Below are 23,831 nucleotides of genomic sequence, written 5' to 3' on the forward strand. Positions count from 1 at the left end.
GATCACCTACACTTTATAGCTTCAGCAGAGATGTAGAGGTAGATGTAGAGGTAGAAGAAAGTTTGTGAAGTAGGCTTAATGTACACTCAATCATTGAAGTTTGTTGGATTTGATTGGAATATATAGATTGAGTTGATGGAATGGAATGAATGAATGTTAAACGATTGTTGGTTGACTTGAATGAATTGAATGCTCATGTTCTTGGGAACACCAACAACAATAACATCACACGAGTGAACATTAAATGAAATGGTGTGTGACCTGTTGTTGTTCAAGTGTGGGGAGGCAAGGGTAGGACCTTGGGTTATTTGAAAAGAAAACTTTCTTCCTTTTTGGGTCTACAGATCCTTGTTGTGTTGTTGGATTGCCAAACAAACACAAGAACAACAAAATACATCGAACAGATGATGGATTAATCTTTACCAATAATAATAATAATAATAGTTTGATTGATTGATTGATTGATGAGATAAAGAGATAAAGAGAATATATATGTTTGTTGTTGTTGTTGTTGGTAGTATGGATGATGGACCTACGCAATGAAAACAACTACAACCCAAAGATGTTGTTGAAGAGATGATGGATGATGACTTGAAGACGGACCGACAAGGTCACTTTGCAAAGGGGATGATGAATGATTGTTTTGTTTGATTGATTGTTTGATTGATTGATTGATGACTACAGTTCACCTACACCACACACACACACATCAATCAACACACTTATTCGGTTCTCCCTCATGATTGACCTAACAAAGGTCACACTTCTTGATCAAGCCAACACACACATACAATCAATCTTTATGGGGTGTGAGTGTGGGGGAAAGAGGGCGGACGAATGAGTAACCTTTGATCCACACATCCATCATCAGTCTTTAATATCCATTCTGCGGCGAACAATTTAAACACATGCTCAATTGATGGGCTGCTGGTCGTGGCCTGCTTGCTAATCAATCAAATCATGTGACTCTGCACACACACTGAACCAAACTTGATTGTGTGTTGTTCCTTGGACACACCAAGCAGTCGTTGGTTGTGTTTCTTCTTCTTCGTCATCCATGCAACCATTCCTCCATCCATTCCATCCAACACAACCATCCGTACATCCCAACTTGAGCGATGTAAGGAGGGCAGAGGTAAGTTGGTCAAGTCTCATGCATGATTGATTGATTGAATGAATGTATGTGTGATGGTTGGTTGGCGGGCAGACACCGACGAGATTGAAGACAGGTTTGATAAAGTCGATCACAAACGATCCGGTTACTATAGTCGTCGTTGCTTGCCTTGTTGCCGCAAGTATTGGGAGCATGCAGGCCCTGCCTGCCTGCCTAGACAGTGGCGGAGGCGGCACCTTGATTTCCGGTCAACTCGACAGTTGCTTGCGAATCTTCTGAAAGAAGTACTTGTTCATTTCAAAGATCAGCCGGACGCCTGCCACCTGTGGGGTCGTACGGGATTGGGAGGTGTTGGTGAGATTGCTTGTCGGCAAGGCATGTGTGTGGTGTGTTGTGGCCGTGGCCCTGCTGCTCAACTCGGGCGGATAGCGTCCGCTAATCAATCCGGTGAGCGCATGTGGGCAGGGTGGCGGTGGGCATAGTTAACCTACCTCGATCAGCGAAAGATCTTGTAGAATGGCGGCCTGCGAGGTTGTCAATGCCTGCCCATTGACAAACAGAGTGTTTTTCCCAATGTTTCTAATCTTAAAGTTGGTATTGGACTTGAGCCTGATCACAAACTTGAGATGTTTGGTTGGTTAATAATGAAGTTAAGTTAAGTTAGGTTTGTGTTGTGATTGATTGATTGATTGTTTGATTGATTGGGTTGGGTTGGTGTTGGGTTAGGTTAGTAAGTCAGTTTCCCAACTCGCTCGCTAGCTGTAGGAGGTGTTTCGGCTTCGGAGTGGGGAGTCAAGCATCCATCCATCCCATAACATCCCATACCAACAACATGTTGGCATAGACATCAATCACCACCTCCATCAACCAGGACTCTGTTCAAGGGTTGGACGACCAAGTCAGGCACAGGAAGGGACCCGTTCAATTTCACATAAGGCGAAATTTCCATCGTGGTGTGTTCCCAAGTGCCCTGATCGTCCAACCCAATGTCCAACATGAGTTGATGTGTGTCCAATCCCATCCCAAAGGAAGGGTCACCTTGTTGTTCAACGTTGGTATAGTTGACGACAACATGAGTCCAATGCGAGCGAGTGTATGTTGTGTGACACATACCTGTTTCTTTGATACCTTGTTGCAGTTACGATCATTCTCCTCCTGTAGGTCAAGATCAATAAGGTTGTTTGGTGATAGACCTCTACCTATTATGATATCCTTGGACTTCATGTAGTATCTAATATTCTCGCCACTATATGTGTGTGTCATAAACAGATGTCAGTCTCATTCAATCAATCAATCACTCACTCGCTCAATCGATCAATCAATCAATCACATACCGTATCAATGCCAATGATTTGAAGTCCCTCTCCTTGTCTGTGTTGTACTCTTTCTCAACCTTTACAATTGACTTTAGGTCTTCCTTCTCCTCCTCCTGATTGTCACTACGCAACATGAACTTTGGTATCCTGTGTCAAGCAGATGATCATTGTTAGTCGAGTCCAGGCCAGCCCATCCCAGGAAGGATCGCAGTGTACTCACTCCATGTATGGATTCAATATAAGATCATTCTCCAACTCATCCACGGACATTGGAGGTATGGCCAATAGTTGTTCCCAACAGTTTGATGCATGGACATCCGAGTCCTGTCGTTCAACATCCTTCTTGTAAAGGAATGAGAACATCCTGTCATATGACGACGATCCATCTTCATCATCCAGGTTCATATGTTGCTCGCCAGCCTTGTCCATGTCAATGCCCTTGTCATTGTCCATGCCATCTGATGATGTCCTTGTCTGCTCCCCATCACTCTTCCTCTTCCTCTCGCCAATGATCGAACCAATTCGCTCCTTCTGGATGTTGAGATACTTGATGTATGGATGGAACTGATTGAGACTGTTTGTGAGGATCTTGCGTCGATAGGCACTCTCAACTTGATCAGTGGTGCGACTGCTGTGGAAGTAGGGTCGGTTCTCCCCATGCAACAACTGTTCGAATGACGCGCGATTCAGGTCGATGGCTGGCAGACTCGCCAATGCCTTGAGCTCCACGTCTGAGATGGGAGGCACACGCGAGTAAACCTTTCTGTCTTTGTCGCCAATGCCATGTATAGCCATCATGCTGGCCGCCTCGTCCGCCGCCTGCTCATTGTACAGTATCTGTCGCCATCGGTCCGAGATCTGCTTGAGTGTGAAGTCGCAGGAGAAGCGGGCGTGTCCGCTGGGCAGTTGGCGCATGCGGCCCGCCTCCTCGTGCAGCAGGGCCAGTGTGGGGAATCGCTGCACCATGTCGATGAGCAGTCTGTCGTCGGCAACAGTCCACTCACCGCGCAACTCCATGTCAGCCTGATGATACTTGATCACGCGATTGTTCATCTTCTCAATCTTCTTGGGAACCTTTGCTGGCTTGGGCATCTTGATATCCATTGGCTGATCACTCTTTAACAACTTTGGCTTGTGTGGCTGCAGCAGTGCAGGCAGCATCCCGACATCAATGTTTGGCGATGGCAGTGACTTGAAGTGCAGAGCATCTAGTTGCTGATGAAAGTTCCGCAGCACCAACTCTTTGTTTACAAACTTTGGCATTGTTGTAGTACTCTGTTTCTGTTGTTGTTGCTTCTGTTGCTGCGGCTGTTGCTGCGGATGTTGTTGTTGTTGCTTGCTCGCCACCAACTTGTTCCATTCAGTGTCTGCGTGTGACTTGACGATCAACTGTGGCGGCACAAGTGCAGAGTGTACGCCATAGTTTGATATCTTTGAGTAGTCCTTTCTTGCTGCTGGTATAGTAGGAGTGGATGGTGTAGGTGTTGTTGGAGTTTGAGTTGGTGTTGGTATTGATGTTGGTGATAGAGTTGTAGTGAATGTAGGTGTTGGTGCATATGATATTGATGACAAAGTCGATGCTGCTGCTGCTGCTGCTGCTGATGCTAATGTAGTTGGTGATGTTGGAGGTACAACAGGTTGTCTATAAGTCTTCTTTGCAGATGGTGTAGGTGAAGGTGGTGGAGGTGATGACGTTGTTGTTACTCTATTATTCGAAGACATCATCATAATATATACATATAGTTATAAGTAAGTATCAAAGGGATACACCCTCTTCATTCATAATGTAATAATGATCAAGTAAATGCGATGAATGAGAACTTGACTTCGTACCCCATCTTTATCAAACTTGTTAATTTATGGGACCAAATGATCATTCTTTCCAAAGAATCGAAAAAATCTGATGGTTTGGGAACCATTCATCCATCCAAAAGATAAATATCTTGCTCTCTCAATGTTGTAATTAATCTTATTATTATCCATTATCTATATATATAATAATGATACAGATAACTAAGTTATATTTGGTGTTGATCGTCATGTCGATTGGCATGCTGGCCGCATGCTCTGCGATCAGAGTAGACCATCAATCATTCGCCAAAGGTGCATCTTCATCAATCAATGGTGATGATGACAGTGCCGATTGGTACTCACTTCTAAACAACTTCCAAGTAGTTCCAGGCAAGAAGTTGCCAGGATCACTTGCCTCTGTAAGTCTGATTGATCACTCATTCACTAAATCAATCAATCATTCACTCGCTGACTCATCATCAATCAATCAATCACAGGGATACTTCAAAGATGAAGCACATCAGGATGGATGGGGAAAGTTAAATGTAGAGACGACAAAGAATTCATCGATACCAGAGGGTATGTCTTATTGGGCCGCAGGATACATGGAGGGCTACTTGTCATGGCACTACATGGCAAACTTCTCGGCCAACTACTTCAACTTGATGTTCAACACGACCGATCCAACTCAGTTCCCACCAGAGGTCACAGAGTTTGTCAATCAGAACTACCAATGGACTGTGGCCACGGCCAACGCATCAGCGTCGAGCGACCCCTACTGGCACCAGGTCAACATGATCATCGAGCAGTTGGACGGTCTGCTCGCCGGCTACAACGCCGCTTGCGCCGCCAACTCACACCCACCCATGACCGCCTACGAAATGCTGTTGGTCAACTTGATTGGCGACATCAACGACATCATCACCGCAACCACCAGCACCGACCTCAGCTTCCAGCCTCAGTCACGCGCTGAGCTCGAGAAGTTCCTTGCCGAGCAGGGACGCTGCTCTGGCCTGATCAAGCTCACACCAGACTACTCTGACCTGTTCGTGTCGCACACGACCTGGGGCTCATACTCCTCCATGCTCAGAATCTACAAGCGCATCAAGATCGACGTGGCCTCAGTCCAGTACGGCAACGAGATGTTGTTCTCGAGCTACCCTGGTGTGCTCGTCTCGGACGACGACTTCTACATGGTGCACCCATCCAAGCTGGTTGTGATCGAGACGACCAACTCAATCGTCAACCAGACATTGTACTCGCTGATCAAGACCGACACGGTTCTCTACTGGATCAGGAACCTCGTGTCCAACCGTCTGTCGGACAATGGCAGCACATGGGTCAACACGATGATGCGCTACAACTCTGGCACCTACAACAACCAATGGATGGTGGTGGACTACAAGCTGTTCACGCCATTCCAGCCACTGCTTCCCAACACACTGTGGATTGTCGAGCAGATGCCCGGCCGCTTCGAGATGGCCGACGTCACCATCATCCTGCAGAACGGCTACTGGTCGTCGTTCAACCGTCCATTCTTCCCCTCGATCTACGAGGCCATGGGCTACGATTACTACGTGCAGCTGTACGGCAACTCAATGTCCTACCAGCTGAACCCACGCGCACTGATCTTCCGTCGCGACCAAAACAACGTACAGTCGCTCACCGACATGATGTCGATCATGACCTACAACGACTGGAGGAGCGATCCTTTCAGCGAGGGATATCCAGGCAATGCCATTGCCTCGCGTTTCGACATCAAGGGTGGTCCCGCCGGTCCAGCCGGCTGGTTCTTCCACGGCACCCATGGTGGTATCGACTCCAAGTTGACCAGCAGTCAACTCGTTGCCAACTTTGAAGCCTACGCTATCTCTGGTCCAACTGTCACTCCAGTATGTATAAAATTTGATTGATTGATTGGGAGGTTGTGGAATCATTCCAAATAACATTATCGATCACTGACACACTCACTCAATCATCATCATTCACAAACACTTAGGACTGTCCACCATTCAAGTGGTCTGATTGGCCTGACATCCCTCATGTTGGTCTGCCAGATGAGTACAACTTTGATTGGGTACACATGAAGCTCTAATCAATACACCAAAGTTTCATTCAATCAACGTTCTATCTTTATTATATAACATTGGTGGCGCTCACTGGACTCATGTATGATTGATGTCGTCATTATTATTTGTTGGATTTATTATAATATTTATTTATATATTTATTTAAATTCCTTTTTGGTCATTCACTTCTAAGTTCACACCTTCATTAATGTTATCGTCTGAATGATTGTGAATCTGTATACAAGAGATAAGTTGAAGGTGTAGTTGTATTTGTCCAACACATGTAAGATGTTAATAAATGAAGTAACTAGTCATCATGGTATCTAACTAACCTCTTTATTACTATGTAGGAAGAGACATGACATCATACAAATTGGAATGGACTCGTTTCATACTCCCATGGTAAAGTCTAGACTTTAAACGCCTTCATTGTATCAATGATCTAACTGTAATATCCTCATCCAGGTGGCCAAGATATACCTATGACTCACAGTTTGATATTCTAGGTATATCACTATGTGATATCAAAATGATGAGTGAGGATGAGGTTACCTGTGTTAACCTAAAGAGTGGTATGGTCATCGACGTGGACTCCAACAATAGGATTGTCGAATTTGAACTAGGTGCAGCATTAGCTTTTACAACCTTTCAACAGGATAGTGAAGTGATCATTGAGTATGTCCGAAGTTCAGACACTCTTTTGATCTATCTTGGAACATATGGTACAGTTCAAACATCTACCCTCCAATGCTGCCCAGAGGAACCATTCCAATCATTATACTCATATTTACTTGACAATCGACAGGCCATCTTAAGAATAGATCGAGCTAGTAGAACTGTGTCCGAATTTCCATTATCCAAGTAGACCAAGTAGACTGTAAATACATTACTTTGATTGTTTAATATTTAATATACTATGACACATTTACCCTCTTATATCAATCTCAGAAAGTGATGGGTCTGGAGTAATGGCCTCACCACTCTTCTCTGAATCCACTTTTGATGGAGACAAGTCGTTCATCTCAATGTTGGTGGCACAGTCTTCCATGTTGGCTTGGTTGGATGAGACTCCCTCGGACGATGCTGTCATGGATACCTTGTTGTCTGATGATGTTGAAGCACCAGTTGCTGAAAAGTTTGTTGAACCAGTATCGTAAGATGTCTTACTCTTATTACCATTCCTCATCTTTGTTGCAATTGACAATGATGACTTTCCATCAGTTGCCAACTCCAACATCCTATACTGGTACATGGCCATTATACATGTTGTAATAATAATAGGTACATGAACTGTGAAATCAATGATCATTAGATTGGTCTAAGTTTGATTGAATATTAGTATGAGTTTTTAGGGGATAGTTCCGAGAGGTTGTATAACTTACCATTGTTCCTCTCTTTAAATAATGGATTACGGGATGTGGGGTCTGAATCAGGAAGTTAAAGCAGATACAGATTGAGGATACAATGGCTACATTTCGACCCTTGTTGTTTGGCAAGTAATATATCACTCTCACCATCAGGTATCCCCATGCCATACCAACAGCAGTGATGAAGCTGTCAACAGTCTAAGTTATGTTATTGAATGTTAGTATGTTTGTAGTCTTGGATTGATCAATTTTTCAAACTTACATGGAACGTGATATTGAAGAACTTGACATATCCTGCCATGTCAGATGTGATTGGCATGTAGTAGAATAGACATGTCATGCATACTATGAATGTTGCCAATCCTAATATTGCCGAATGTAACTTATAATTCTTTGGGGAATACCAATTCTCTGTTCTCAATGGATCTTCAGTTCCATTAGACATCTTCTTTCTCATTATTGCAACTTCATACATCAACATAATTAGATCTAAAATAACCAACGTTAGTATAAATGTACTAATCAATCATTAATCATGATATTTACCAAATTGGAAGTATCCTAGGATGATCGAGCAGACCATGAGAGGCCAATGGAAACAAACCTCCATGATGATCTCACTGTTTCTGGTATCCAATGAACTTGTTTTGATTAGACTATGTGCTGTTGAGTGTGGCCACCAAGAGATGCAAAAGAAGAATATTGCGACCCAACATCCAATCATCCTCTTCTTCAACAACTTGTTCTTTATCCAGAATACCCTAGGACCAACTCCCAAAAAGAATGCTACTCCAACTCCAAATATAAATGTTTCAATAATTGCCAAGAATATACTAATTATTGAATTAATATTAGATTGAATGATTGAATTATTGAAGTGATGGACTGATGAAAGATACTTACGATGCATTCTTTGTTGTTTGAGTCCTGACCATTGGTCTAAGGAATGGTACCTTGCTGTAGAATACATCGGCCTTCTCTCTATATCTCTCTACTACTGTGAAGTTTATTGCCAGTGCTACTGCCCATCCAATCAATGTCAAAAAGGCCAATTGATATCTAAGGTTCAAGATATACTTTTTTATAACTTCTGATGACACCATCTTATCTTTTATATATATATTATTTGTTTTAAGTTAAATCTATTTAGATGATCAAACATATATGACTCACTCTTCAAGTGTAAGTGTTCCACTTCTCTTAGAGATCAAGAGTTTAAAGTCCTCTTCGAAGGACCTAAGATATTTTGTTAAAGGTACCCACACACATTCGGCCACCAATGATCATTTCTGATCACCCACTACCATCTTAATTTGACCCGTAATGAACTAATTTTTATAAAATATCTAAATATCTTTGGGATATTTGTTTAAATCAATCACTGGGGTGGTCATTCTGATCGATGGTTTGGGTGAGTCCTCAAACCTAAGAATGGTTCCAATGGTTTGGAGCCTTGTTCAGGGTACCCGGGATTCGATTTGACACGGTTAATCTTCTCCTTATTTCTGACCTCTGTTTTAATTGAAGAGATAGATAGGTATCTTACGATTCCTTTGAAAGTTCAGGTTCGCTGGGTCAACTTTGTTGATGTGGAAATCCCTGAACCAACTTGGGATTTACATAATCAGCAAAGTTGACCCAGACTTTCTAATATGTCTATAAAAATAGTAGGTTAAAGAATAATTTAAAGGATTTTACTTATTTTTAAGAAAGCTTATGTCATTTGTTCTTTTCCTCAAATAGAGTTCTCATCTTTATGGTCAATCATCTTGTTTTCTTTTAGAATATGGTATTAAGATTGAGGTAGCTGTTGGACCATTTGTAATGAGTTGGTTGGAGTTATTTGAATTGCCACATATGTAGGAGTCCAATTTGGAAGTTGGTATATATATATTTAATATTGATTTTTGTAGACCTAGATTTAATAGTAAAAGGTCTGGAAGTCTAAGAATCTCATCTCTTCCTGTTAGCAAAACTGGTAACAACTCTTGATATTCTCAGTTTAATATATATATAAATTTTTAATAAATCTCTAACTCTCTCCATCATTCATTACCAAGAGTGCTTTATAAATCATAGTGGTTTGGTTAACGAGTATTGGATTCAAATGGAAACCAACGGACGTCAGATTTAAATCTAATAATAATATTATGCGATAGACAAAAATGGATATGAGGTCATATCCTTAAAGGGACCAGTCCAAAGAAAAAGATAATTTGTTGGCTTATTACCTATTAATAATAATAATAATAATAAATTTTAATGAATGATATGGTTATATATGTCCACTCGATTAAGAGTCATCCATTGCTTCGCTACCATTGTTGTTACCACTTCCACTTCCACTACTACTGTTGTTGTTGTTGTTGCTGTTGCTGTTTCCAAATATCATATTATAATATCTAATACCATTGTTGATGAGTACTGGTTTGCATTTGAGTGTTGGCATGATGACGATTAGGATGTTCTCCTCGGTCATCTTTGTGCAGGACTTATTGTCCACTGTCTGCTTCAGAAGGAATAGCAGTGACCTGAATATAGAGTATACAACTGGATCCAAACTATCAAATATGAACTTGTACTCATTGATCTTTTGTTCCTGTGTCTGACTTTGTGCCACTATAACATCCAAACGAATCGTTAGTCAATCATTCAATCAAGTGATCATTCAATCAATCATTCAATAATTAGTTCAATTAGTTCCTTACTTGATACTGTTGTAGCATATTCATCAAGGTCTTGTGGCATGAGTGAGCCTGGTAGCTTACGGAAGAAACTTTTGACCAGGCCTGTGACAGCATGGATGTCGCTTTGAGAAAGGTCTACATCCGCAAAGTTGGTGTTTTGTTCGAATGTGATCTTGAGTGCCTCGATCTCGAGCACGCTGCCAGATACACGGAACAGTCCTTCCTCCTGCAGACCATACTGTTGGATGTGCTCGAAGCACTTGAAGAGTAGGTAGGGCATGGGTAGGTCGACGTTGTGCTTGACCTGGTCGGCCATCAGCACCGACAGCGGCAGTCCAAACAGCGGTCTGGTCTCCACGACCGAAGAGCTCTTTGGTGAGAGGGGTGGGTCACCCGCTAGCGATGAGGGTGTGATGGGCGTGGAGTTGGACGCCTTCTTGAAGTGGCCCTTGTTGAAGCTGTGCGTCAGCTTGGTGCTGTATGACCTGTGCTGATTGCTGTGTTGGCCAGTGACCGATACTTTTGTGGTCGTCCAACACTTGTCGCTCTTTTGAATGGCGTTCTGGATGGTTGCCAGCCAGACGTTGCACTCCTCATCGCTCTCTGCCGATAAGTAGTAAGGCTCCTTGCGCTCGACCTTCCTACCGCCACCGCCTCCATCCGATATCTGTTTGCAACTCTGCAGACCATCATGTATCACCTTGAAGCAGTGCTTCCTAGTCGATGGAGACACACGCTTCACCCTAAAGCTAACATGTAATGGGATCATTCCACATGGGAAGTTGTCCTATGTTTGATTGATTGAGTGTAGTGTGAGTGTGAGTGATTGATTGATTGATAGTGTACAACATGATTGATGACATACACTTGGATGTTGGAAGTAGAACAAACAGTTCTCCTTCAACACAAAGTATCTCTTCTTCCAGATGCGCAGGATATCCTCGCCACGCTTGTAGAGGAATCCTTCTTTGACGGACTTGCCAGAGTTGACTGGCTGCAGACCATAGATACTGAGCGCACGACTCATGATCTTCTCTTTGGTCGTGCTGGACTGCTTCACATGATTGAGATACGTCGCCTTCCAATTCTGCGTCGTATCAAAGATGGAAGCGGGGGTCTGCAGGTGCTGCGTGAATCGCTGCCACAGCGCGTTGCTGCCGGACAGTAGACGCCAGTGGCTGGACACCTGGCCGCACAGTAGCAGCTGCTTGGGCTCCAGGTAGGACAGGATGTAGAGTGACAGGTGGTTCGGCAGCAATGAGAACACATTGTCCTCCTTGACTTGGTTGTCATCGTCATCGTCGTCGGCCTGCTCCAGGTTGGAGTATGAGTTGGATGGTGACAATGGGGCTGGCGTTGGCGATGTCTTTCCTGTCTTGCCCGATGGCGTGACGGGTGTCGCTGCCGCAGCGGTTGCAGCCGATGCCTGTTGCTTGTTGGCAGGGGCATGACCACTCCTCCTATTGCCATTACTGTTGCCGTTGTCTCCAAAGAGTTGTATCTCATCGTGACACTCTTGAAGGAATGATATCTGGGATTGGAGTAACGAGAGGATGTAGTTGGTTTGATCGCTGTCGAGCGGGGGTGTCTGGCGCACGAGAAGCTGGCGGATCTTGACCGCGCCAAACTTGCCGCTGGCACGATCCAGTCCCGCGTCACAATTGATCGATAGACTCTTGAGGAATTGCTCGGCGATGGCCTTGTTCCTGTCGATCACTGGTGAGACGTGCTCCATGGCCGGAGAGAGTGGCGGGGAGTCGGTGCCACTCGCCGAGCTGCCATTCGAGGAGGCGAGGGGTGAGCCGCTGGCAGCGCCCGTCACTGGCTGCGGTGCCTGCGACAAAAGAGGGTTGAGCCCAGCCATTGTCGATCGTCGTGAGGCATTGGCCGACGAGGCCAAGTTGCGCTGTTTCCACAACGTCAGCCCGTTCACCCATTGCAACACAGTCTGTTCGTCCACAGCTCGCCACACCCATTGTCTACGCTGTTGTTGCTGTTGCTGTAGTGGCTGTGGTATAGTCGATGTTATAATGAACTCTAGACGTGTTGTTGTAGACTGTTCAATCTGACAATGTTCAATATGTATAGTCTTGATCTGATAGCCTATTGACAATGGTGTGCCTGATTCGCCAGCCGAGTTTAGTGCACCGGCATGATGATAATACAAACAACCAGAGTCCTGTTGGAACCAACACCATTTCTTCTTATAAGTCTTTGGTCTATTTGGTTCAATCTTCTTTGATGCCGATTGCTTTTGTAAGAATGCCGACAACTATTCATTCATTCATTTCATTGATTCAATCATTTGTCGGACGAGTGAGTATGACGTCGGACTTAACATGAATATCTGTTTGATTGATTGATGATTGAGACATACCGAATCAATATTTGAAGTGATTGTATTCTTTGATGACTTTACCCAAGCAGGCTTGGGTGGTTGAGCATTGAGTGAAGGTGAGTTGGCACTTCCGCTCATTATTATTTCAAAAGTATCTGTCTGTCTTTCTGTCTGTGTCCTGTCAAACAATCAATCAATATATTACTACTACAACAGGTTTAATAAATAAATAAATAAATAAATAATATATAATATGTATATGTATACGTATATGTAGTAATAATATATATTAATCCAAGGACACTCGATAACTAACTAACTAACTCATCGAGGTAAGTGTACCTTTCATTCATTCATTCATACACACACACAGAGTTTGGATATTTTAGTTGGGGGGTTTGGTTGCAGAATCACCCAAACCCATTCAAAGCCAAACAAAGACCAATTATATCCATAATTTGCTTGGTACACCATGATCAATCACCATTTTTCATTAATTAATGACATCATACATCAATCATATATCTATATATCTATCAACATAGATCATCATCAAAGATATATAAGTTATAACTAACAAATATTTATATTTGTTTGAGTGATTGTATGATAGAGATTGATTGATTGATTGATTGATTGATTAATAGATTGATATTATTACAAATAGGATATACATGTACAGACCATTATATCTCTTTGAATAAATGAATGATGGGTGTGCGTTGGCCAAAAGTATCTCTCTAAGAGAGGATCAGTAGTTTTGCGGTGAAGATGTTTGATTTGAAAATCAATGTGCAATCAATCATTCACATAATAATTGTATAAACATCATCCATTTCACCTCATTGATTACAGACATATACATACATACATTGTATAAACATACAGAAAGACACTTTAAGATACAAGATATAGAGAGTGAAGAAGAAGAAGAAGAATGAATGAACTGCCCGATGAGTTTGTTCAGGTGCCCATACCATTGGTTGGTCTAGTTGGAGTGCCAAGTGTACATCAGTTCATTGAGAAGAATGTATCGACAAAGACATTGTCTGACTTTTATAGAGTACATCCTGTATCTCCTGCATTGGTGTCGACAACATCCTCGCAACATCAACAACAACAGCCTTTATCACTTGAACAACAACTTAATAGTGACCTATTGATCACATCACAACAGAAGGATCAACAACAACAACAACCAAGTCCACCATCATTATCAGTAACATCACCATCATCAACATCATCAAATAATGTAACAACATCAACAACAACATCAATGCTTGGAGGATGGAGAGTCCAACCAATCACATTACCTAAACTTAGAGTGGTCACGATGGAGGCTGGCACACTACCACTGAAGAAGGAGAAGCGAATCAATCATTCAGAGACGTTCGTACCACATGGTATACTCAAGGCCAACTGGATACATAAGCACACTGTCACACTGCCCGCCGTCATATCACTCTTCCTTCAATGGCCCGAAGACAAGACACCCAAGGCCCAAGAGGCATTGCTCACTCAAATAGACATTGTCAAGTATGTTAGTTAGATATGATCAACACGGTGTATGTCGATACTAACTTGATGATTATCATTCATACAACAGAGCCAATATCAAGGCAAGGAATGTAAAGTTGATGGTGATCATTGTGACATCGACACCAAACATTGAGATGAATGATGAGCGATTCACAATCATTCGTCGTCGTGCAGATATTGATCCCAAGTACTTCATGTTCTTGAACAAGGTTGAAATCAAAGGTTTCGTCCAAAAGTAAGTCATCTCTGTCTGGCGCGCCAGTCATTTTCCGCGTGTTTCCGTGAGTGTTTCCACGTGGAAACACGGAAACACACATGGAAACACGGAAACACAAACACAGTCATCTAACGCACATTCATTGAATAGATGGGAGAAACTGGCGATGGAACTGTCTGATCAACATTATAAGGAGTGCTCTTCAAAGTCTCAGATATCAAAGTCGACACATCCCTTCCTGCTCATACGCTATCACTTCAAGATTGCTTACTACTCAGAGTTCCGTGTCGACATGAACACATCACTCAAGTACTACTCATTTGCCTACCACTCACTCAAAGACTGCCGACCTGGCAATGACCCTCGTGGCACACGCTTTGCCGAGTTGCGAAGTATTGCCTCTTTCCTCAACTTCAAAGTATGTGTTGTGTCTATCCCATCCTGTCGCGCGTCGCTCACACCTGACACCTTACACTCGTACAGATATGTAAACTATACTTATGGACCAACAACTTGCCAGAGGCTGTGCAACAGTTTGAGAAACACATTCGCTTGTTTAAACATTATCAGGGCCCAAGCGAGAAGGAGTGGACACACAGCGCATTCCTCTCACGCGAGTATCAGATGTTTGCAGAGTTGCTCGAGATGTGCCCGAGCATCAACAAGACATTGTTCAACGCAAACCCAGCATTCTACTATCAGACTGCGGCCAAGTATGTGGAGGACCGCCGAAGGCTGTTCAAGCCAGTTGGCGAGCAGCACAAGAATGCCAAGAACGTGCTCAAGTACAAGGACACGAGACAGCGCCACGACATGGCTCTGCTGCAGTACGTTGGACAGCCGCCACCCGACGTCGCACACCCCTTGGAACAGGTGGCGCGTGCGCCAATTGGCAGCGACGATGGCGACGACGACTTCAATCGCCTGGTGGCCATCGAGTTGTTCCAACTCAATCACTCGAGCATGATCATCGACCTGCTGAACAAGGCGCTGGACCAGGCCAGCCACCACCAGAACCTGCGCATCATGTCCTACGTCGAGTCGTTGATTGCCAACGAACACTTCCAGGCGCAGCGCTACGAGCAGGCTCTGAAGCACTACAACAAGAATGCCATGACCTATCGCAAGGAGAAGTGGTGGACATTGCTCAACTACACGCTCAACATGTGTCTCAAGTGCGTGCACAATCTCAACCTCGTCACCAACTATATTGGCTACGCGATGGACCTTCTCTCGCCCGACCTCACCAGCATCAAGCTTGAGCGATCAGTCATGCAGCAATCACTCTTATACGTGCTCACCGTAAGTCATGTTCGAGCGGAAACAATGTTTGTCGGGTGGCAATCGTACTGACAAGCCTCTCATGTTGCGCCACATCCTTTAGAATCCAACCAAGCTTACACCAAGCATTAGTTTGAACTCATCACTCGATGTTAAAATGGATCACAATCATCCCTTAAGTATGTCAATCCAGTTGGGATCATTCCCCTCCATGCTGAGACTCTAACACTCACTCACTCAATCAATCAATCAATCATATAACAGTCAGCTGCCGTGTTCAATTCCCTCACAGCATTGCATTCACAAACAGCAAGACAGAGATATTCGTGGTGATCGAGACACACTTCCCCAACCCAGTGCGATTCAGTAAGCTCAAGTGTAACTTCTCAGACAGTGCCTATAACAAGATCATTACAGAGTCGCGCTCGATAGTGGACCCAGTGCCACCTAACCTGCGCATCAACGAGGAGCGCATGGACCTGGTGTTCCTGCCAGACGAGTCACGTATCTTCTCCTTCACACTAAACACCAAGGAGAAGACCGAGCTTGAGTGTCTGTCTGTCGAGCTCGAGCTTGGCAACGGACCAAACTGCATCAACTTTTGCTGGAACATCTCTGAATGGGCGATCAAGTCGGACGAGTCTGAGAAGGAGACAATGGACAGCTCGCACTCACACTCCCACGCTCACGCTCAGGCTTCGCATTCAATCGCAAACGCCGCCAACAAGAAGTCGACCAGCACACTGGAAATTGTCAAGCCAGACCCTTACAAGAAGTTCTTGGAGCGTTCATCGATTAGGATCCTGGACCATGAGTCGCTGATCCAGATCAGGTGCAACCACGTGCCACCTGCCATTGTCAATGAGTTCTACGAGATCGAGCTGGAGCTCGTCAACAATGACAAGGAGATCAGCAGGGGCAGCGTGTCCTTTGACCTCCAGCAGCACCAAAACAGCAACTCACACGACAAGGGCATCTACACTGCGCCCAACAAGAGCTCGCCACTTGCCAAGCTCGAGCTGCCGCACATCCCTGAGAAGAAGTCATTCAAGAAGCGCTTCTACATCCACTCGTCGCAGATTGACGAGATCAAGCTGGTGATCAATGTGAGCTACGAGACCAAGGCCAATGAGATCTCTCATGCTTCCAAGATCTTCACTTTCCCTGTGCAGGTCGGCTTCCTGACGCAGTTCCAGTTCTTTAGCGGCAACTTCCAGCTGAGCGACATGTACGACGGAAACATTGTGGCAAAGGAGCCCCTGCTGCTACTGTGCGATATCAGGACCAATCTGCCATTCAACGTCAACATCAAAAAGACAACGTTGGAAATCAACAGCGTGAGCCAGGCTACGCTCAACCCACTCAGTGGCGAGGATGCCGACGGGTCGTCTGTGCCGGTGGGCCAGCTGCTGGCATCGTCCAACCAGAACATGTCATCATGCGAGCTGTCCAAGGACAACAACTACTCTTGCTGGTTCAACCTCATCCCAATGGTCACTGGCGAGTCGCTCAGTCTGGGCACACTCACCATCGAATGGTCACGCAAGGGTGCCGACAAGGTCACGTCGCACCTGCCCATCCCCCTGCCGCACATGAGGATCACGACCAACGCGTTCATCACGCAGGTCAAGGCTCCGGCGTACGGTGTCGTGGGTATGCCCATGTCGCACGTCATCTCGATCCAGAACAACACCAACTTCTTGCAAGAGTTTGACTTGTTGGTGATCAACGCGCCCAGCTTTGGCGGCTGCGACTCGCCCTTTTTATTCTCTGGCGACAAGGTCAGCTCGTTTGCCATCCATCCCGAGTCCATCTATGAGATCAAGCATGTACTAGTTCCCCTGGTGGCAGGCAAGCATCCCCTTCCACACTTTAAGATATCAAGCAAGCGATTCAACAAGGAGCTGCCCAAGACCAAGAATTCCAATGAGTTCCTCTTCATCAAACCAAATCCAAGTTGATCATTCATTCAATCAAATAAAGGGAATCGACAAACCATTATTCATTCATTTTCTCAATTTAGTTGACATGAAGATGTAAGTACATATAGACGATGCGAGTCATAGAGACGCGACACAGATATCCTAACGAACAGCAACAACTACTACTTCGATATCTAGTATACCGACACCACATGAAGAGTTGGTAACCAACTATGAGGTACTCAACTTGTTGAAACACAAGAGAAAGATTAAAGGACAGGCATTGATCAATGAGTTTGTTAGCGATGTCACAAAGTATCTGATGACGACACCAGCCGAGAAGCTGACAGACAAGACTGCTGCAATCACAAAGAATGTTTGCAAGCGTCACAAGCTCACCAAAGCCGAGACACTACAAGTTCTAAACATCGCGCCCTCTTCAGAAGTCGAGATACATCTGGTAAGTTAGTTAGTTGTGCAACAGGGCAGGAGCAACAGTCTGACTGACTCATTCAATCATTCAATCATTCAATCAATCAATAATAACATTTACAACAGATAGTTGAGGAGGCAGAGGAGAGATTAGACCCTGTAGCATTCTTGGAGGAGTTGAAGGCTGCTCTAGGTAGTGCAACCAAGAGAGTCGATGTGTAGGTTAATAAAGGAGGTGCGATCCTATTTATTGTATATAATATATCATCGGGATGTTGGCAAGGCTATAGCTTAGACCTGCGAGCCTTGTACCATCATCACCTCAAGTACATGTATGAATGTCGCGACATTACCTTCTGTTGTATTCCTCGACAGTGATCATGTTCCTCTCTGAATAATGATGACCGTGACTATCTTGAACGACAATCGATCTGACTGGACGTCTCTTCCTCGATGGTTGAACTGACACTATGTAATTATGGTAGTTGTTAGTTAGCAGGTCGTCGACGAGCCTTGAGTGTTGCTAGCATGATTACTTACAGACTTTGCTTGTATTGTCTGGGATAACAATGTCCAAATGGATGTCCTGGTGTATCTCTTGCAATGTCCTTTCCTTTGGCTTGACAACGACTACCTTTTCCTGAATGCCAGAGTTACCATTGACATTGGGCGATGAAGTCTGTGCTGATGACGACGACGACGGTGCATTGTTATGATCTCCAACGACTACGGCCGTTGAACGAGTCTTACGCCTGGCGAATGGATCAAACTCGTTGGTGACCGTCGAAGCCTGCGTGCTCTGTGAGTTCTGCTGCTTGTTCAACGTCTTATTCTTCAGATTGATCTTGACAGCCAAATCGCTCTCTTGCTTCTTTGTCTTTATCGACGTCATCATCTGGTTGTACGAGTCGATCTTCTCAGACACCTCTCTGTACTGCTCGGCCTGTGTCACAGGGTCGAGTGTGTCACGCAGCGACATGGCCACGGCCTTCTCGTAGGCGATGTTCTCGGGCACCTGATTGAGTCGCCTCCTCTCGACGGCACGCTTCTCAATGTCATCGTTGGTGTAGACGTACTCTGAAGCGCGCTTGATGTCGCCAATCTTTGTGGCGATGAACTCGGCTGAAGGCAGTTCCTGGTCGGCGCGCACCATCTCGGTGATCCAACGCTCGTGCTCGCTGGGTGTGATGACGTTGTTGCTGACGTTCTCAATGCTGAACTCCTTCTTGGCGCCCGCGTAGCTGAGTATCAGCACCTTGTCCGTGCGCTTGTTCTCGACGGTGTACTGAGTGCCTTGGCGCACCTTGACGATCTCACCAATACGGTAGATCGGGTTGTTCAGATGCTGACCAATGACGACACGCACCAAGAAGCCAGGTGCGTAACGCTCAAAGTAGGGCTGGTCCACCCACTTGACCAGCATGTTCCTAGAGAGACGCATCTGGTTCAGCGTCTGGAGGTCCAGCTGCTCGAGCTTGCGCTCAATCTCCTTCTTGATGTGGATCTCGCGCTCGCGCTCTATCTCCTTCTTCCTGATCTCCTGCTCGATCTTGCGCTCCTGGTCGATCTTCTTTTGATTCGATTCCTTCTTCTCGCGCTGCTTCTGCTTTAGCTCCTTCAGAGCCTTGCTTGACTTGCTGTCCTCCTTTGTGTCCTTCTCCGAATGACGTCTCGATATATTTACATCTCTCTCCCAATCCCTCTCGCTATCTCTCTCCCTATTACTGCTGCTACTGCCACTACTTGATTTCTTTGTATCTTTATCCTTCTCTCTTGTATCTTTGTCTTTTTGAAAATTGTTAGTTATATGTTTGATTGATTGAATCAATGATACATACTATCTAACTTCTTTAATCTTTGTTGTTGCTCCCATCTCTCCTTCATCTGTCTTCTTCGTTCATATCTTTGTGAGATGATATCTTCTCTCTCAAGCATCGGTAGTTTGGATAGTCTGGCCCTATCTTCATCATTCTCATACATGTCCTCATCATAACCATCATCAAATACCTCTTCTTCAGACTCTGACTCTCTAATGTAATGTGTATATATGTATGAGTGTCAGTAGTCCTTACATATCACCAATCAATCAATCAATCATTCAAACATACTCTTTCCTTCTTGATGATTTAGTTCTTGATGATGAGGATGATGATGAAGTTGATGATCTTGACTTCTTTGATGGTCTCCTCTCTGTTACAGAGAGCAATTGTTCCTCAAGATCATTCTCATCATCACTATTATTCCTCTTTCCTTTTGCCATTATGTTGTATGATGTATATGTATATGTATTATCTGTAGTCAGTCAATGACGACTCTCACACTCAATAACCTTTGACTTCATTCATTTCATTTCAACATCAACTTCATCAAAACACTTCACAAACATCATCTTTTTTCATTTTATTCAACGAACATCATAATATTTGTATACATGTACAGAAGAAGAAATAATATAATACAACATAGAATGTGAAGAAAGAAGAACTTGTACCAGTATGTAAATGTTGAAAGTGAGGAAGATACTTTGACCAAAAATCCCTTTTGATAGGTGTCATGCTCCGATGATAGGATTGCATCGTTGGTCATATCATTGGTTATCGGTTGTAGTGTGAGTGACTGAAGTAGAATGGCCCAAATGTGACATCTTTGACTGGTGAGAATAGTGTTTAGAACAATTAATTGGTGTAGACAGTGTCAAAGACAGGTCCGACAATTCGTACCAGGTCAAAAATATGACGCCTGGTATTAAACATTGGAATGATCCCCATCATTATAACTTGTTACAGTTTGGTGGTGATTGACACGATGTTGGTGTCAAATAAAAAAAACACAAAATATCTCTTTTGTTGTCACTTTGTCCTAAAAACTGATGATGATCGAAACGAATTTTACTCACACACACGCAAACAAACAGACTTAACAATTGCATTGTTGGGCGACACCTTGTGACCCCTCATCACCAATCACCAATCACCAAACCCACTCATTCAATCCAATCCCAACACCAATCAACTAATCAATCAAACATCACTTACTTACTATCTATTCCATCAATCAAATACAAATAATATTCGATCAATCATTCAATCAATCATATAAGGGTTGTTGGAAAGGATGAAGTTTGGAAAGAAGCTTAGATATGAGTGTGTGTCGGAGTGGCGTGCAAAGTATATGGCCTATGGCAAGTTGAAGAAGTGTCTAAGATCACTCTACACATCAAATGGCAAACCACCAAAGAATAAGAACAAGTCTCGTACATTATCAATCTCATTCTTTGGCAGTGGCAGCGGTGGCAATGGCAATAGTAATGGAGATAGCAGTGGCAGTAACAATGGAAGTGGAAGTAACAGTCCAATTATGAATAATAGTATGGACCCGGAGAGACAACCTTTGATATCATCATATCAACATCATCACAATGACTCACTACCAATTGACTTGGCCACACTACCTTCATCAAACGAAGAGAAGGACAAGTTCTTTATATCACGACTGATGGAAGAGTGTGCCATGGTGAACGACTTCTTCCGACTCAAAGAGAATGACATCATTGGACACTACAACAAACTCACCGAGCATGCGTCAATCGTAAGTATCCCCATTGATTGATCAATTGATTGAATGATCGATCACTCACTCAAACAACTTTAGATATTGAAAGAGAAGAATCCAAATCCAAAGTTGTTGAAGAGTATAAGGAGAGCATTTATGGAGATATACCAGGGATTGTCAATGATTGAGAACTATGTAACATTGAATCATATGGGATTCCAGAAGATCCTAAAGAAATTCGACAAGTGTGCATCAAAGATTTACAAGGAGACTACATTGTTGGCAATCGAGAGTGAACCATTCATGGCATCCAATCAATGGAAGAACATGAGGAATGATGTAGAGGTATGTCGTATACATCAATTCCAAAACCATCTCTGGAATCATTCCAATATACTAACATCCACTCACTCAATCAATCAATCAATGATTGGAACTATTCCACTCACTCAATCAATCAGCTCCTGTATTGTAAGATATTTGATATTGACCGTATATCTACGGCCAAACAGAAGCTCAGCCCAAAGTCTAGCTCAAACTCATCGGACTATCATATGATGAAGCTTGGTCTGGCGATTGGTTGTACATTGACATTGCTCACATTGCTCATTGTACTGTTCACCAGTGGACATGTCAATGTACATCCGGACTGGGACCGATTCGTCTCGGTCATACCGGTGTTCCGTGGCGTGGCCCTGCCCATCCTGGCCGTGTGGCTATGGGGCATCAACGTGTGGATCTGGGAGAACCAGCGCGTCAACCACGTGCTCATCTTTGGCCTGGACCCCAGGACGACGGTCTGTCATCGAAGGATCTTCAAGACCGCGTCATTCCTCACGTTCATCTTCCTGGCCACCTACTTCCTATTCTGTGGCACCATCACTGGCAACTTCACACTGGGTGCCATCCCCGCACAGGTCTACCCAATGGCATTGGTCATCTTCTCGCTGTTGGTCATGCTATTCCCCTTACGATTCTTCCATCGCAAGTCACGTCTTGTACTACTCACTACACTTGGCAACGTATTCATCACACCCTTTGGCAGTATCAAGTTCCGTGCACTCTATCTTGGTGATGTCCTAACATCGATGGTCAGGACAATCTTTGACTGGGAGTATACTGCTTGTTACTTTATAACTGGAGACTGGGAGGTCAATGGTATGTAGTTTAGTGTTTGTGTGGAATATTCCAATCACTCAATCAATTGTCTAACATCAATCAATCAATCCAGATGGAAAGAGATGCAATCGTTCGAATCAGATTGCACTTCCAGTGATCTCTGGACTGCCATTGTTATGGCGTATGATGCAATGTATGCTACTATACAGGGAGACACGTAACAAGCTACATCTTGGCAACACTGGCAAATATGCCTTTGGTTTCTGCGTCGTCCTATTCTCCTCACTTGAGGGCAACTACTCGAGTAAGTACCAGTCCCTGGAACTATCCCAATCACTCAATCACTCACACAATCAATCAAACAGGATACCCTGAACCATGGACACCTGGTAGGATAGTATGGTGCGTATTGTTTGTGATGGCTACATTGTATATGTATGTATGGGATGTGTTTGTGGATTGGCGCCTGATGTGGCGCGGATCCCCTCGTCCAATGCTTCGCAAGCATTTGATCTTCAAGAAGTATATGTGGGCCTACTACTACGCCATCATCAGTGACTTGTTCCTGCGCTTTGCCTGGACCCTGACCGTCACACCATTCGTCTTCAACGTGGGCATCAGCAACGAGCTGTTTGTAACGATACTGGCCACGGTGGAGCTCGTGCGTCGATTCACCTGGTCCATCTTCCGTGTGGAGAATGAGCACATCCAGAACTCATTGACGTTCCGTGCTTTTGACATCTCCGAGTCGGACGCGTCGTGGACTAAGGATGTCGCTGAGAAGGACAAGTCGAAGTTGGCCGCAGTCTCTGGTGTGACCAATGTGAATGCCAATCCCGACACTGACTTTGCCTCGAACAATGACAACTGGCAAGAGATATCCAGTCAGTACTATTCCAAGAAGAGCTGGCTGGACAACCTCAAGCAGAAGCTCTTCTCATCCTCCTCCTCGAGATCATCATCAAGCAAACGAGCCAAAGATGAATCCAACGCTGAGGAGATTGATGATTAATCGACTACCGACATAAATACACACTCTGTTACAATCAATCCACATGTCCTGTTGTTGTTGCTGTTGCCGTTGTCT

At 44.2% G+C, this 23,831-nt stretch overlaps 8 protein-coding genes across 8 annotated transcripts; 4 read left to right on the plus strand and 4 right to left on the minus strand.

The window, feature by feature from the left end:
* Positions 1 to 2,041: 2,041 nt before the first annotated feature.
* SAMD00019534_117860 (hypothetical protein) lies at positions 2,042 to 4,152 on the minus strand (the record flags this gene model as incomplete). Its single annotated transcript, XM_012892934.1, has 3 exons — positions 2,042 to 2,360; positions 2,449 to 2,577; positions 2,651 to 4,152. 3 exons carry the CDS (start codon positions 4,150 to 4,152, stop codon positions 2,042 to 2,044), a joined length of 1,950 nt encoding a protein of 649 aa, XP_012748388.1.
* Positions 4,153 to 4,469: 317 nt separating this feature from the next.
* On the plus strand, positions 4,470 to 6,316 carry SAMD00019534_117870 (hypothetical protein; the record flags this gene model as incomplete). The annotated part of the gene is made up of 3 exons (XM_012892935.1): positions 4,470 to 4,640; positions 4,719 to 6,113; positions 6,221 to 6,316. The coding sequence occupies 3 exons, from the start codon at positions 4,470 to 4,472 to the stop codon at positions 6,314 to 6,316; spliced, it is 1,662 nt and encodes a 553-aa protein (XP_012748389.1).
* Positions 6,317 to 7,221: 905 nt separating this feature from the next.
* SAMD00019534_117880 (hypothetical protein) lies at positions 7,222 to 8,772 on the minus strand (the record flags this gene model as incomplete). Its single annotated transcript, XM_012892936.1, has 5 exons — positions 7,222 to 7,608; positions 7,673 to 7,855; positions 7,920 to 8,146; positions 8,204 to 8,542; positions 8,616 to 8,772. Coding segments are annotated over 5 exons (1,293 nt in total), but the record flags the coding sequence as incomplete, so codon positions are not given.
* Positions 8,773 to 9,950: 1,178 nt separating this feature from the next.
* SAMD00019534_117890 (hypothetical protein) lies at positions 9,951 to 12,820 on the minus strand (the record flags this gene model as incomplete). The annotated part of the gene is made up of 4 exons (XM_012892937.1): positions 9,951 to 10,276; positions 10,366 to 11,131; positions 11,210 to 12,616; positions 12,722 to 12,820. The coding sequence occupies 4 exons, from the start codon at positions 12,818 to 12,820 to the stop codon at positions 9,951 to 9,953; spliced, it is 2,598 nt and encodes an 865-aa protein (XP_012748391.1).
* A 799-nt stretch (positions 12,821 to 13,619) lies between these two features.
* On the plus strand, positions 13,620 to 17,680 carry SAMD00019534_117900 (hypothetical protein; the record flags this gene model as incomplete). The annotated part of the gene is made up of 6 exons (XM_012892938.1): positions 13,620 to 14,218; positions 14,289 to 14,456; positions 14,589 to 14,856; positions 14,922 to 15,740; positions 15,823 to 15,898; positions 15,984 to 17,680. 6 exons carry the CDS (start codon positions 13,620 to 13,622, stop codon positions 17,678 to 17,680), a joined length of 3,627 nt encoding a protein of 1,208 aa, XP_012748392.1.
* A 283-nt stretch (positions 17,681 to 17,963) lies between these two features.
* SAMD00019534_117910 (hypothetical protein) lies at positions 17,964 to 18,295 on the plus strand (the record flags this gene model as incomplete). The annotated part of the gene is made up of 2 exons (XM_012892939.1): positions 17,964 to 18,101; positions 18,200 to 18,295. 2 exons carry the CDS (start codon positions 17,964 to 17,966, stop codon positions 18,293 to 18,295), a joined length of 234 nt encoding a protein of 77 aa, XP_012748393.1.
* A 127-nt stretch (positions 18,296 to 18,422) lies between these two features.
* SAMD00019534_117920 (hypothetical protein) lies at positions 18,423 to 20,333 on the minus strand (the record flags this gene model as incomplete). Its single annotated transcript, XM_012892940.1, has 4 exons — positions 18,423 to 18,541; positions 18,614 to 19,858; positions 19,912 to 20,102; positions 20,182 to 20,333. The coding sequence occupies 4 exons, from the start codon at positions 20,331 to 20,333 to the stop codon at positions 18,423 to 18,425; spliced, it is 1,707 nt and encodes a 568-aa protein (XP_012748394.1).
* An 854-nt stretch (positions 20,334 to 21,187) lies between these two features.
* On the plus strand, positions 21,188 to 23,756 carry SAMD00019534_117930 (hypothetical protein; the record flags this gene model as incomplete). The annotated part of the gene is made up of 5 exons (XM_012892941.1): positions 21,188 to 21,661; positions 21,725 to 21,970; positions 22,087 to 22,783; positions 22,857 to 23,048; positions 23,110 to 23,756. 5 exons carry the CDS (start codon positions 21,188 to 21,190, stop codon positions 23,754 to 23,756), a joined length of 2,256 nt encoding a protein of 751 aa, XP_012748395.1.
* Positions 23,757 to 23,831: the final 75 nt, after the last annotated feature.

This window comes from Acytostelium subglobosum (assembly GCF_000787575.1).
Source record: "Acytostelium subglobosum LB1 DNA, scaffold: scaffold35, whole genome shotgun sequence".
NCBI lineage: Eukaryota > Evosea > Eumycetozoa > Acytosteliales > Acytosteliaceae > Acytostelium > Acytostelium subglobosum.